We start from the raw sequence: 15,140 nt of genomic DNA on the forward strand, positions 1-15,140 counted from the left end.
AGGTTCATCTCTAGCTCCAGGAGCTATTTATTCATTCAATAATTACCATATCAGTTGTCTATTGCTGCAATCAAACAGCCTCAAACATAATGGCCTAAAAATGTATATATATTTATTATTATATATTTATTCTATATAATATATAATAAATTAATACATATTTAATTTAATTCATTAAATATATATTTTTAAAATAAATTAAATAAATATTATATATTATGTGTATATATATAAAGAGAGAGAGAGAGCATGCAGAACAGGTACGGGCAGAGAGTGAGGGAGAAAGAGAGAAACTCAAGCAGGGCCTGCACCAAACGCAGAGCCCAACATGGGGCTTGATCTCATGACCCTGAGATCATGACCTGAGCTAGTCCCTTGCTTAATTTTCTGAGCCACCCAGGCACCCCAAACTCAGTGGATGAAAAATAACAACCATTTTCTTTGCTCGCAATTCTGCAGGTGGGCAGTTCGGGCTGGACGCCACTGAACAGACTTGCCATAGGTCATCCTGTGGCTCCCCTTTCAAAGGGGCTGAGCACAGGCAAGAGAAAGGCCAGAGAGAGAATCAGTTCAAGGGAGAGGCAAATTGAGAGGATAATTTTAGAATGGAGAGGATCTGTACCTCTATAGGTGTCAAGGAAAAGAATAGTAGAAAAAAGAAAAGCAAAAGTTCTTAGTATTAAAGCCAAAGGAAGAAGGTCCGGGTGGGGATCAAGGCAGGGGGGTGAGGCTTGTGGGGGGCGGTCTGGGGTCTGGAAAGCGTGGAATGAGAGGCCTGGGGAGGGAAGAGGGAAGTAGGGAAGAGGACCGGCCACCCTACAGGAAGCTAGAGAAAGATGAGCAGTGAAGAAACACACCACATAGCTCGTCTTCTCCACGAAATAGATGAGTTCATGTGTTGACAGCAAGGGGGAAGGACGACATCCCAGGACCCAGGGCCCGACCCCAGGAGCACCAGAAACAGTGAGATACTACTTCCGCTAGATGAATGGGTGGGGAGTTCTTATGAGGTAGGCTCTCCGTCAGAGCTCACAGGACTGTACCATGTTGATACGGGGTCACTTTTCATGGAAGCAGCGTTTCTGCCCCATTTGTTGGCTCTTACAAGCCTTTCACTGTCTTTGAGTCAACAGGTGACAACCTTCTTAGTACCATAGTGAGAGGTGACACCATTGTCAGTCTGCCTTGAAGGCTGGTGTTGCTCTGCCCTGAAACACTAGGCATTCCTGCCCATGAAAAGTTTACAATCATTGCTGTTGTTTTATTTCAAGAAATAAAAAGCCTTGTTTAATGCATCACCCCTACTTAAATATATACTGCTATCTTATGCTAAGTCAAAGGGTATTTCATATTTTAAATCACACCTGGTAAAACTTTCTGAGAACTTACGTGTTGGGGAGGTCAACACCAAGGGAGTCTGAGTAAATCTGGGACTCATTTCCACTCTGTCCCATCAGAGACTGAAGCATTACCAGGGACAATCTCTTGTCTAGTGTGAAGCAGAAAAGTAAGCTTCTTTTAACAGTGACTTTTATTGGGGATTACTCTGAGTTGAATATACTGTGCTCCAGGGGCTTTATGAATATGCTTATGAAGGCAGAACAATTTCCTGAAAGAGAGAGTGTTGACATATGAACACCCACAAATGCAGGACACTTGGTCCTAGTCATAGTTTACTTTTCTTTCTTTATTTATTTATTTGAGAGAGAGAGAGACAGAGAGCGTGAGTACAAGTGGGGGGAGGGGCAGAAAGAGAGGGAGAAGCAGGCTCCCACTGAGCAGGGAACCCAATGTGGGCTCAATCCCAGGACCCTGGGATCACGGCCTAATGACCTAAGCCAGTGGCAGACACTTAACTGACAGAGCCACCCAGGCACCCCCCCTCACACACACAACAATTTTAAGGAGAAAGTCTGTCAGGTCCTATTGGTCCCTCATGGTAACACAGTGGAAATGTGTTGGGAGCTCATTATAGCTTCACATCACCACCTAACTTCATAGACTGGGGACAAGTTTGCTCTCCCCACTTCAGGGTGAGTGATGCAGAATCAGGTCCCAGTCAGGTCCTGTGGGAAGAGCAAGGCATCCTTCCCCCACCTGCTTCCAGCACTGGAAGCCTGAGGCCTGTGTGACTTTTCTGTTGCAGAGATACCCGCAGCCCCGGGGGCAGAAGAAGAAGAAAGTGGTGAAGTATGGCATGGGAGGCATGATCATCGTTCTGCTCATCTGCATCGTCTGGTTTCCCCTTCTCTTCATGTCCTTGATCAAATCTGTGGCAGGGGTCATCAACCAGCCCCTGGACGTCTCGGTCACGATTACCCTGGGAGGGTACCAGGTAACTGCTGTGTCCCTTCCCCCAGGTCTGGCTCCCCTGCCCGTGTCTTTCCTGACCACCAGCCACAGGATGTTCAGTTAGCTTTTGCGGCCAGATTCTCTTCCCCTACATTTTAACTGGTCAGTTTATGCATGGCATATGAGATAAGGTGCAGAAGACATTGAAAGGGTAGTTCTGTTCTGGTGTGAGGCACTGGAATAATCACTTCCAAAAAGAGATCCCTGAGGCCAGTTGCCATTGGGTACACAGTGGGTGATGATATACTGTATAAATATTTCTCTTTTAACCCAGGATGCAGAGACAAGCCTCAGGAGTGTTGACAGCACTGTTTCTTTGTTTTCCAGCCCATTTTCACAATGAGTGCCCAGCAAAGCCAGTTGAAAGTTATGGATCAGCTAAAGTTTAATAAGTTTATGAAAGCTTTCTCTAGGGACACTGTAAGTAAATGCATGTTGTAGATGTCTGTGAAGACCTTTCATCTAGGTGAGCTTATGGCTTGTCACTTTATTCACTGTTCTGCTGTGGCCTGTGGTTGTGGGAAGGACTCTTCAAGGATTACCAGTGGCCACTGGCCACTTGGATAATCTGAGACATTATGTCTGTATTATTGGATAGAAGTGTCAATAAACATAATTTTAATTCAGGACATTTTAATTTAAGCTCAACAGATGTAGGTCCTCTTTTATATTTTTAGATGTTTTTAATTGCAGTAGATACTGATCCCTTTGACGGCTAGGTCTAGTCTGAGAATCTTATCTTCAGGGAGTAATTCAAAATATTGGAAAATCTCTATGCAGGCACCTGCTTGTGATGGCATTCTTAGTATTGACAAAAGTGGGAAGCAGCTGAGGGCTCAGTAAGTAAAGGCTGTTGAATAAATTATAGCAAATGTGTCCAGTGAATCTGTTGGGCACTGGCTTCCCTAGGGTGGTTGACATGGGAGAGGGGGGCTACCACTTTTCATTTTAGTTACACGTTGTGTTGTCTGAATATTTTCCAGGCAACTTCTTTTGTAATACAAAATAATCATTGCAAAGACCACACATGGCATGAACATGTCTCAAGATAAGACATAAATGAAAAAGAATATACGCTATTATTTTTTAAGTGATGTTTAAAAATCTGCATTTCCTACTGCATATAATAGTGATAATGTCCTGTTGGCAAAGTTGTGGTTGATGTATTCTTTTCTCTCCATTGTAAACTCAGAATAATATGAGAAATTGATTTTTCATAATTAAAATTTGCTTTACAAATAATATTTCCCTATTTAAAGAAAATGATTAGGCAGATGGAGGCTTAGCTCCTTTATAAAATTATCAGCCTCTAATGCACACTGCCCAGACTCATCTGAAGGGATGTGCAGCTGTGAAGGTAGGACCAAGATGTTGTGGGTGGATTAAATTTGACTGTCTCATGAGAGGGAACACCCCAAGTGTTGATAAGTTTCCTGCTTAGTGGGGAGGAAAAACAACACCAAATACTTTGATTTGCCTTTATTGATTAATTGAAACAATTCTGTACCTGTACTATACTGAGATTGCTCTGTGTCACTGGGGCTGCCTATTCCGCATGTGGAGGGAAAGTAGTACCACGGAGCACCAAGCCCATCCACTGTAGAAACTGTCCTTCCATAGGAAGAAATCCTCATTCAGCAGTCCGTTAAAAGGAAGAGCAATTGCTTTATTTATACATCACCATGTCTATGATATATTTATGCATGTGTATTTGTGTGCATACAGGGTGCTATGCAATTTCTGGAAAATTATGAAAAAGAAGACATAACAGTAGCAGAACTGGAAGGAAACTCAAATTCTTTGTGGACCATCAGCCCTCCCAGTAAGCAGAAAATGATAGAGGAACTCATGGACCCCAATAGTAGCTTCTCTGTTGTTTTTTCATGGAGTATTCAGAGGTAGTTACTGTCTTTCCATGTATGATTTCCCCCTTTCCCCCCAATCTAAACTCGGGGCGGGGGCGGGAGGATAGAAGGACAGAAAAATTCAATTGATGTGGGTTTTAGTTGATATCATGCTTTGGGAACATTCATTGGATGCTACAACTAAACTTTTGTGTTTGTTAAATAATGATCTGTTAAATAATGAGAATCTTTGGCAAAAAATAAGAACCTTGTAGTTTTCCTTTTTCCTGCTAACCTCAGTCTTTAAAGAGAGGCTGGCAATGAGTTCTGTGAACAAGAGAGAGAGGCAAAGTGAACGGAAAATGGGTAAGGACTCATAGAAATGAAATAGTCTGGATGGTGGTAAGATTTCCCTGAAAGGGTGAAGTTTGTTCTTTGGAATGAAGAACTAGCAGCCTCAGGAACCCCAGTTCTCACTTGCACCCATCCTCCCAACATGGGGAAACCCTAACAGATTTTTTTTCTCCACACGTAATGTGTGTGAGCAGCCTGGCAGTCCCAGGAGGCGAGAGCTGAGAGAGACTCCTTCCCACCTAACCTGAGCCAATGGCCGGCATGCGGCCACTATTTCGCTCATTTTTTTTTTTTAAGTTTTTATTTAAATTCCAGTGAACATACTAATATCCAGTGTGATACTAGTTTCAGGTGTACAGTATAGTGATTCAGCACTTCCATACAATACCCAGTGCTCATCACAAGGGCCCTCCTCAGCTCCCATCACCTACTTCCCTCTGATAACCAACAGTTTGCTCTCTATAGTTAAGAGTCTGTTTCTTGGTTTGCCTCCTTCTCCCTCTCTTTTTTTCCCACTTTGCTCATTTGTTTTGTTTCCTAAATTCCACACATGAGTGAGATCACATGATGTTTGTCTTTCTCTGACTTGTTTTGCTCAACATAATACTCTCTAGCTTTATTCACAGCTTTGCAAATGACATTTCATTCTTTTTGGTGGCTGAGTAATAACCGTATATATATATATATCTATCACATCTTCTTTATCCATTCCTAAGAGCATGTCTTGGGAAAAGTTCTCGCATTCAAAAACCCAGTGTGTTAGTGGAGTACTTGGGACACCTTGACAAGATAAGCTAGTTGGAAAGGCTTAGTGTTTGTTTGTTTGTTCGTTTGTTATCATGGTCTTGTGATTTCAGGATTCTCTGGCGGCTTATTTGGGAAGTCAGGTGGTAGGTGCATTTGGGTCCATGATTCCTGGTTTCTAGGATGAAATTAAGAAAAAATCATGATAGGTACCTAGAAAACCTTCTCCAACCTAAGATGATTTCAAAGGGGGCTGTTCAGAATTGAAAGAACTCCTTCCTGAATCTTATTTTCTCCTTTAGAATTCACATCCCAAGTTCCTCACACGAAATTCTGGACTGCCAAAAATTTATTTTCTAGCCTTTTCTTTAAAGAGCTACCAAAAAATTAACGACATTAAAGATCAGATTTTGATTGAATGTTCTTTTAAAAATGTGGATTCTAGGGGCGCCTGGGTGGCTCAGTGGGTTAAGCCGCTGCCTTCAGCTCAGGTCATGATCTCAGGGTCCTGGGATCGAGTCCCGCATCAGGCTCTCTGCTCAGCGGAGAGCCTGCTTCCCTCTCTCTCTCTCTGCCTGCCTCTCCATCTACTTGTGATTTCTCTCTGTCAAATAAATAAATAAAAATCTTTAAAAAAAAATGTGGATTCTATTAGTCAGCATGAGACTAACCTCATTAGATTAATATAGGAATGTTGCAGAAATTCATATCAGAGCATCAAGACAGTTTCTCTTTTAGTCAGCAGACTGCCTCCTCACGTGCCGTCTGTTTTAAAGGTGTTTGTGGCCTCCGTGGGGTTTACTAACTTGGTTGTCTACGAAGCTGGACATAAAGGTGAGGTGGACAGAAAAGGTTGGGGTTGACAGTTGTGGATCCAATGAAGACTTGGTGAGATTAATAAAATAGTCAAGTGAATTTTTGAATCTCTCTTCCAGACTTCTGACTAATCACTGACATTGGGCCCTTTTATCTTTCTTCACAGAAACATGAGTCTGGGTGCAAAAGCAGAAATAGCAACCGATAAGCTATCTTTTCCTCTTAAAAATAATACACGTAAGAATATAGCTAAAATGATCGCTGGCAACAACACAGAAAGTTCAAGAACGCCCGTGTAAGTGATTGCTCCTGTTCATTAGCTTTAATATATGGCTATATTTGGTACAAAATCTCCATTTGCAAATTCATATACGCAAGAAATGCAACATTCTCCATTCTCCAGTAACCCAAGTGAATCTCTACTTGGAGATCTCATTATGTTACATTAAGACAACTCTGTTTTCTCCCCTCTACCTCTCTGTCCACCTAGCCCTGGGAGCCCTGATCTTGTCTCTGGGTAGCAGACCTTGCTCTTACCTGACCATAATCACCAAAAGCCAAGAAGAGCCCCTGGGAAACCTTTCTTTTACTCTTACTCGACCTGGGCTCATTGAATGCCTGGCTACTGGATGGGGGTACAGGGAAGACAAGGAATAAAGGGAAGTTAGGCAGGGGTTTGGGGGGGACCTCTATATTAATATATTATCTTGCATATATGCATATGCATATAAATACTCCACTTCAAAGAAATCCAAGCTGGGATGTTTAGATTCTAGTATGAGAACTAGGAGGAAGGGGTGAAATGCTATGGGTGCAAAACCACTAAATCACATTCATTGGCCAATGTCTAGTTCTGACCTCCAGTCTGCCCTGGCCCCACTGTGCTGCACTGAGCATCAGAGCTGCCATGATGCAGTCCTCACACTGTTTTCCCTAAGACAGCATTTTTTAATCACTACAGTTAAAGGAACCTCAAAGATTTTCAAGTCTTCCCTCATTGTTTCCCCGTGAAAGAACAGGCCTAGAAGGACAGAGTGACCTGCTCACATTAACCAGTTCATCCTCTGCAGAGGGAGGGTGAGGTCCAGGCCACCAGCTGTCTCCTCGAGCCTCAATCTTGTCACTAGATAGATTCATGCAGTCCACTTGATTATGGATATAATTATATACCTACATAGAGTGCAGACATAGATCCTAGCAAGAAAGATAGCCCCTTGCTTCAGAAACAGTCACAGGTAGTTTTTAAGGCATTAATAAGCTCATGTACAGAGTTTACCTAAGTTTTTGAATAGAACCACTAAATTTGTTTGGCTTCAGAAATTTCTGATTATAATGGGGCCCATAAATTTTGATGACACCACATTGCGTAGAAGTACCGACTCACTGTTATTTGTTTGAGATGAGGTAAAAGATGGTAACAAAAAGTCAGTTTTGTGTGGATAAAACAACTAAAATGTCATGACCCTCCTCCTCTTTTTTTTTCTGAACGCACAGGACTATAGAAAGGATCTACCCATATTACGTGAAAGCACCTAGTGACTCGAACTCTAAACCTATAAAGCAACTTTTGTCTGGTAAGGATGAGAAGGAATTGTTTCAGAACTCTTTTTAATTCTTTTATCAGTGTCTATAGTTTGCATTTTCAGCCTTTCTACAGCTGCTTTCCAGTTTTCTTTCCCTGTGAGACGCGGCTTACAGAAGCCAAAGACTCCCAGCTACAGTCACCGGCCAGAAGGAGCCAGTCAGGCACCGGGAACCATATTCCTCATGGTTTTCATTGATATAGAACATGATTGGCTTAAATCTGTGTTCTAGCAGCTTCTGTTACTGATTCATCAGTCTGTTCATTTGTTTCTATTAACGTCCATCTCTTGGGCAGAAAATGGCCTAACGTAATATTAAATATGAAAGCCCTACGATAAGAACAATAAAAACGGAGCAGGAAATGTACTTGATTCAGCCCAAGGGTGGTTAAGTATCAAGGTCAGCCTCTAGGGACTGTATGTACCCCAAAAAACAGTGATGGTAGCATGTTGATGTTTGGGGATTCTTAAGCATTAATTACTAAGCATTGTTTGCTTCAGTTGTCTGGGTCAGAGCAGATGGGTACATGTGATAAAAGTAAAAGGACAAAGCTGTTATCCAAGTCATGTTCATTCCTTTGCCAACATGGGGTGCTCATGGTCATCAGACAGTGTGTCAGGCACTGGACACCAGGCTCCTTGAGGCTCATGTTTACCTGGAAAGATGGAGATGTAAACGAACAGCTGGAAGGTCCCATGGAGACCAACAGAAGTAGAGGCAGGATACAGGTTCAGAAGACAAGCATGGGTGGGTCCCCACATCTCTATGCTTTTCTTCCTCAACAGTCAATAAATAATACATATGTCTTACACGGTAATTGTGAGATGCACTGAGTACTTTGGTATTTCCATTTCAGTCCAGATAGTTCTAGAAATGCTTAGTCCAAGAGCATAGATTGCTCAATGATCAGTCATTCCCTCTGAAATGCTACTGTCCCTCAGTGGGTCCTTCACAGCTGCTGCCCCCCTCATCAAATGATCCTGCAAGCCTGCCAGGGCCCTCCTTCAGCTGCCTCCCTCTCCCTGGCAATGGGGCTCAAATGTTCACCAATCCCCCCACTTCCTTTCAGCTTCAGAAAGATGGGACTCCTCCCTCCAGGGTCAGCCTCACCTTGTACCCAGATTCCCAGCCCTTCTCCACCCTTATTTTCCCCTTTATCAGCCACATGCTCTGTGCTCCCCAAACATAGGCTTGTTGGCTGTGGGTCATCTGAGGTCCAGCCAACAAAGTCCTTCCCCAGACCACACGGTCTTGTGCTCTCGGGTCTTGCCAACACAATAGCTTCTCTGATGAGCTGCTTTCTTAGTAATGTCTAATCTTTAGCATAAGTTGGTGGTTATCACCAATTTACGAAGGAAGAAACTGAGGCTCAGGGTGTGAATTACTCAGCAGAGTTTATACAACTGATATGTGAACAAACTAGATTCAAACCTAGGCCAGATGTCCCTTCTTAGAACTCTCTAGACTTCAGAACCAAGGTTCTTTCTGTTCCTGAGCATTCTGAATGGTTCACATTCAGGCTGGGTAAGGGTTTCTTTATCTTTAAGAGCTTCCTACCTCACACTCCATCATTCCATCCATCTGTCTGTCCATCCATTCATCCATCCATCCAATCCATCCATCAAATAGACATTCATTACTAGGCACTGTCCCAGATTCCTCCGATCCAGGAATTTAGCAGGAAATAATGAAGACAAGGTCCCTACCCTCACAGTCCACCACCAGAATTCTCAGCTGAGGCCCTATTATTATTGACGGGGGTGGTATTTTCTTAGAAAGACCTACTCAAAGAACTCCAAGTTTTCTTCCACCCTTTCACAATTCTTTTATATTTACTCTGTGCTCCAACAAAAGCAATCATTAACCACGCATCATGGATTTTCAGAACTTTACTGAGCTTCACGCCATCAAGCCCTCCTGAAATAGCCTCCTCTCCCTGTCCATCCCCACTTACTGAAGTTCTCACCCTGCAAAACTCAGCTCAGAAGCCGTCTTCTCTGGGAAGCCCTCCTGGATCCTACCAAGGAGAAGTAGTCTCCCCATGCTTACAGAACTTGTGGGTGCAGGTCCTGTAGTGGTTGCCTCATGCCCATAAGCCGCACTTGTATACATGGCCTGTTCCTGTTGAGATATGGAATCATGCTGTATGCAATTTTGTAACCCCTCATCACCTGACAGAGGGGCTTCTTCTCAAAGACACTTAATAAATGCTGGTAATAATTTAGTGAATTACTCAATTCACTAAAAAGTTGGTGATTTGGGATTTTTAAATGTCTAACAAGTTGTCTGGAATTCTCAGCAAGGACACTCAGGTGATGGGTCATCTTTCTTTCCTGTGACGTGTCTGCCATGCTCACTCAGCAGTAGGGAGCTACCTGTTTAGTGACAAGGAGAAAACATGCACACCTAAGGGCCCACTTTTCTTTCCCCATTCACATTGTTACCGTGTCCCTGTGTCCTACTCATCCAGGCACTATACACCATGCTATGGATAGTAGTAACTGGGGTTTGCCATCTGAGGACTGCTGAGCCTAAATCCTAATAGTCTGATGCTAACATAATTTCATTTTACTCCTCTTCCAGAAAATAATTTCATGAATATCACCATCATTTTGTCCAGAGACAATACAACTAAATCTAACAGTGAGTGGTGGGTTCTCAATCTGACTGGAAATAGAATATATAATCAGCACGCCCAGGCCTTGGAACTGGTGGTCTTCAATGACAAAGTCAGCCCCCCAAGTCTGGGGTTCCTGGCTGGCTACGGGTAAGAACTTATTTCATAGTTAACATTTGTAAGAGTCTACTTCTGTATCATATAAAGTTGAGGATAGGAAGCCTTATATCTTCCCAGAATTCTTGAACTTAATAGATGAACATTAAAATTCATAGGTTATTGGCTCTTCATTTAAAAAAATGGAGAACCAGAGTCCCAAAGAAGTCAAAATGCCTGATGTGAGTAACACCCTTAAGGACAGGTCTAGAAGTCATATGTCCAGTTTCTTCGCTCTACACCTTCCTGTTATGTTTGAGGCCATTCAGTGTTTAAACATAGAAATTGATGTTGGGTTACCTCTTTTCTGTTTAGATTGCCTTCTTACCCTAGCAGACAGGGTCTTAGTCAGACGTCACAGTCTGGGATATGGTCCGATGTCCAGATGGTCTGAAGATACCATTTCACAGTGTTCTGATCCTTAAATGCTAGGACACATACATCCCCAATAGGACATGAACATCTGTTCATTGTCTATGCAGAATTGTATTTCTAAAAATAAAGTGCTGGGTGCAGAAAAGTGTATATAATACAGTGGCATTTCTACCAAATCGATTGTGTGATTTCTTTATTTAATATATGCAGTAAAACCACCTGAAGTTCATCTGTGAAACTCTTAACATCGGTTATTTCAAAATTTGGATTTTTTTTATTTTCATTTTTCAAGTATTATAGTTCTGTCAGGGAAAAACTTTGAACTTTGATCAGTTTATCATATCTTCTGTGGAGTTGGAGGGAAATACTGTTTTTTCTTTTCTTTTAGATGCGTTCTATTAACTGTATTTAACTGGTAAATACAATGTCTACTCGATTTTTTTTTTTTTTTTTTCAGTATCATGGGGTTATATGCTTCGGTTGTCCTTGTGATTGGGAAGTTTGTCCGTGAGTTCTTCAGTGGCATTTCTCACTCGATCATGTTTGAAGAGCTTCCAAATGTGGATCGAATCCTGAAGTTATGCACAGATATTTTTTTAGTTCGAGAGACAGGGGAACTGGAACTAGAGGAAGATCTCTATGCCAAATTAATATTCCTGTACCGCTCACCAGAAACCATGATCAAATGGACTAGAGAAAAAACAAATTGATCATTTAAGACACAGACTGCAAGTCAAGTTAACATTTGAATTTTTTTAAAAAAGCACAATATTCTCATAAGAGCTAAGCATTTCTAGTTGGATGGAAATGGCTTCTCTTCTGACAGGTGGTCAGAAGGAGCTGACTTCTTTTTGCAGTCTAAGCTACCTTGCAAATGAAGGCGCTGTTGAAAAAGTTATTTGTAATTCCATTTCTCCAAAATCAGGGCTACTTGTTTTATGTTTTAGTCAACAGTGTCTTGTGTTCTGATTGACTATGCAAAGGAGTCATTTATGGATCTCCTCTCTCAGAGAAACAGGAGAGAAGATGAAGGGAGAAGGAAAGACACCTGTGTTTTTCGGCACGGGGACTGCACCCTTCCTGCAGAGATGCTATCATGGCAGACACTGCGCTCTGTCACCAGTGGGGAAGGAGAACAGATGGGACTCAGCACACCCCAAAAATATGCAACAGCAATAGGAGGCTGAAACTCCCGAACGGATTTCTAGGGGGAAAAGAGAAAGGGAGCTAAAGACCCATGAAGATACCAGAGGAAGGATAAGCCTCATTCTAAGCAAAAAGTTAACATTAGTGACACTCTTACTGCCTTATCTTAACTGAAGACTAATAAAAAAAAATCTTTCCATTAAACACCAGTGACTTCTCAGGAAAAAAAAAAAAGCAGCAAAACAAATATGTGGACTGGCTTTGTTGAGGCCCAGCTCATGACCCGCTTCCGTGAGGGTGGCTGTTCTGCTTTAGAGTTTCCGCTCCTCCTCAGACACGGGCTCCAGGTAGAAAGATAAAAATGGCGCCCAGTTGGGTGTGGAATGAATACTCTGACTTTGTAACTTTTACTAACTGAGGTCATGAATGCTCTTCTACCTTTCCCCTCTCCCCCTCAACATGCTTTTTCCCATTTCGATGATTTAAGGCAATGGTGTTTTCCAGTATGTGACATTTTCCTCCGTTTTTCAGGTATATCAAAGAGTTTACATATTCCAATTCACATTTTTACATCTGAGACGGGTTTTTTAAGTTCATAATTATGGAAGAAATATGTATATTGAGCTTGGGGAAATAAAAAAAATGGCCTTTTCTTAAATTATTATTATTGGTAATACAACCTCTTCGTTAAATAACAATGTAGCATGAAAATTTATGATCGAAATGTAGTTTTCATTCCATATTAAAATACAGTTTGTGAGGAATCATCGAATGGAATAGAATACGTCAAAAAAAAATGATCCTATGTAGTTTGGGTTCAGGACTGATTTAAAATAAAGCACATCTTGCAAAGTCAGTTCAAGAATACTCTTCATTCTGCCTCTTTTGCATGAAGTAGAAAAAACGACTGTTTTCAACCCTATGTAAACAAGGTGTTAAAAAAATCAACTGAGGGAAGAATTCACTTCTTGTTGGTTTTGTCTTTCTCATGTGAATAATGAGATTATATTATTCTATGTGAATAATATAAGCAGGATGCAACTGGTAACAAATTAATTTCCAAAGAGTTACAGTGAATCCGGAGCTGTTAAGTGTCTTCTAGAAAATTAGTGCATATTTGTTCTTCAAACGTGAAAGCCAACATACTTCTGCCCTGAGGAAATCAAGTCCTCCAGTCATCGTAATAATAAGCTCTGACTATTTAGGGGAACTCTTTGGACCACATTCTGATTCTCCAACAGCAGCAAGAATCATTGTGCATATTTCTGGTTGTGAATTCTTTCTTTTAAAAATGTCAACTCAAGGGAATTTCCAGAGAGCTCATTATGACACATTTAGGAAAGAGGAGAAGGAGGCAATGTTCCTGAGAAGAAAGTGTAAAGTCAAAGTACACCAGAATGCCCATGTTCCTCAAGAGAACAGTTTCCAGGGTTCAAGAAAAACCTTCCCCATGCATCAGAGGGGAAAATGTCAAAGGAAATTTAAAAACTAGAAATAAAGAAATGTAGAAGGGATGTGCTTCCTTTAGGAAGGCATGTGGAGCTAGAGGGGACATGGCAGGGGGCATGCCCTCCTTCCTTAGGCGCCCCACACTGCTCTCCCCACTCGTCCCTCCATGGGCCTCTCTCCCCAGGGGTAGCTGTTCCCCACGTCATGGGGCCTGGTCCTGGGAGGCAGTGTCAATGAATTCGTTTTGAGAGTTCACAGGTCCAGCCTGCCCTGCTCCTCCAGTCCATGCTGCTGAGTCCCTGCCTTCATCCCTGAATGGGGACTTGCACAGTCCCCTCCCGGGGTGCCTGGGCACCAACAGTGTTGCCAAGAGGGGCTCCGGATCCCCTGCTCTGCCGGACGATCTTTGCTTCTCTCCTCTGCCTTCTGCATCTGGGCTGCTCCACATCACAAAGTCAGTGGGGTTTGTCCTTGTTGGCTCAGTTTGGGGGGCAGCAGGGAAGGAAAACAAGGATCACTGAGGAAAAACCAGACACCAGGCTGCTCCTGCCTTTACCTGCCCTGATTCCTCTAAACACAGCCTTCCAACACAGTATTAACAAGGAAGAACACATTTACTTTCACAGCTGGAAATAAAGACGGACATCTCATTGGCCTCCTGACACAAATTATTTGGCAAAAAGGTGCTTTGGAACAGTCAGTGTGCACAAGTGATTGGTTCTCAGGAGCCTAGATTGTTTGGAATAAGAGTTATTTAAAAAAACAAAACAAAACAAAACAAAAAAAAACATTTTAATTGTTTTAAGTAGTAAATATCTGTGGTTGTGTTCACACGTACTTTCATTAACCAAATTTGCTGGTCTATCTATCCTACTCATATTTTCAAGGCATGGTTGGTAATCTTCTCTATTGTGTATGTGCTTTTTACTTTAGAAATCTTGACTCCTGCCTTTCTTATTCTTTCTTTTCTTTTCTTTCTTTCTTTCTTTCTTTCTTTCTTTTTTTGTCTTATTCTTTTTTTTTTTTTTCATGTGTGTGTTATTCTTTATTCTGACTTCCTGGGTTGGGTATAGAAATCCTTAGTTTTCTGTCTGATAGTACTTATTGGAGGCTATATACAGGGTCTCCCAGATCAGAAGTGGGAATGCTCCAAGCTTACAGAAATTATCAGTTAAAAGTTTAATTATTTAAATATTGCACGCTTGGGGCACCTAGATGGCTCAGTCATTAAGCATCTGCCTGCAGCTCAAGTCATGATCTCAGGGTTCTGGAATTGAATCCTGCATCAGGCTCCCTGCTCAGGGGGAAGGCTTCTTCTCCCTCTCCCACTCCCCCTGCTTGTGTTCCTTCTCTCACTCTCTGTCAAATAAATAAAAATCTTTAAATAAATAAATAAATACTTATTTATTTAAATAAATAAATACATACAGACAGACATTCATAAAATAAATTTTAAAAAACTCAAGCCATGAAAAAAGAAAAAAAATGGAAGAAAATTAAATGCATATTATTAAGTGAAAAAAGCCAGTCTGAAAAGGCTACATGCTGTATGATTCCAACCGTATGACGTATGACGTTCTGGAAAAGACAAGATCATGGAGATAGTAAAGAGATCAGTATTGCCTGGGGTGAGGTGGGTGTGGGGTGGAGTGGGGAGGGGTCAACAGGTAGAGCATAAAGGATTTTCCACGCATGGAAACAGT

The 15,140-nt window shown here is 41.8% G+C and overlaps 1 protein-coding gene across 4 annotated transcripts in view; it reads left to right on the plus strand.

The window, feature by feature from the left end:
* PIEZO2 (piezo type mechanosensitive ion channel component 2) overlaps positions 1–12,844 on the plus strand; it is a 455,796-nt gene extending 442,952 nt beyond the window's left edge. For 3 of the 4 annotated variants that reach the window (XM_045065366.1, XM_004742696.3, XM_013051380.2), the window contains 7 exons: positions 2,147–2,335; positions 2,680–2,772; positions 4,078–4,250; positions 6,277–6,405; positions 7,605–7,684; positions 10,278–10,461; positions 11,300–12,844. In XM_045065366.1, the coding sequence (XP_044921301.1) occupies positions 2,147–2,335; positions 2,680–2,772; positions 4,078–4,250; positions 6,277–6,405; positions 7,605–7,684; positions 10,278–10,461; positions 11,300–11,552 (1,101 nt within the window). In that variant the 3' untranslated portion in view covers positions 11,553–12,844. Of the gene's footprint in view, positions 1–2,146; positions 2,336–2,679; positions 2,773–4,077; positions 4,251–6,276; positions 6,407–7,604; positions 7,685–10,277; positions 10,462–11,299 lie in introns of those variants that run through there. The other variant, XM_013051381.2, reaches the window with a different exon arrangement.
* Positions 12,845–15,140: the final 2,296 nt, after the last annotated feature.

The sequence above is a fragment of the Mustela putorius genome, unplaced genomic scaffold (genome assembly GCF_011764305.1).
Source record: "Mustela putorius furo isolate JIRA1106 unplaced genomic scaffold, ASM1176430v1.1 tig00003858_pilon_pilon_pilon, whole genome shotgun sequence".
Taxonomy (NCBI): Eukaryota; Metazoa; Chordata; class Mammalia; order Carnivora; family Mustelidae; genus Mustela; species Mustela putorius.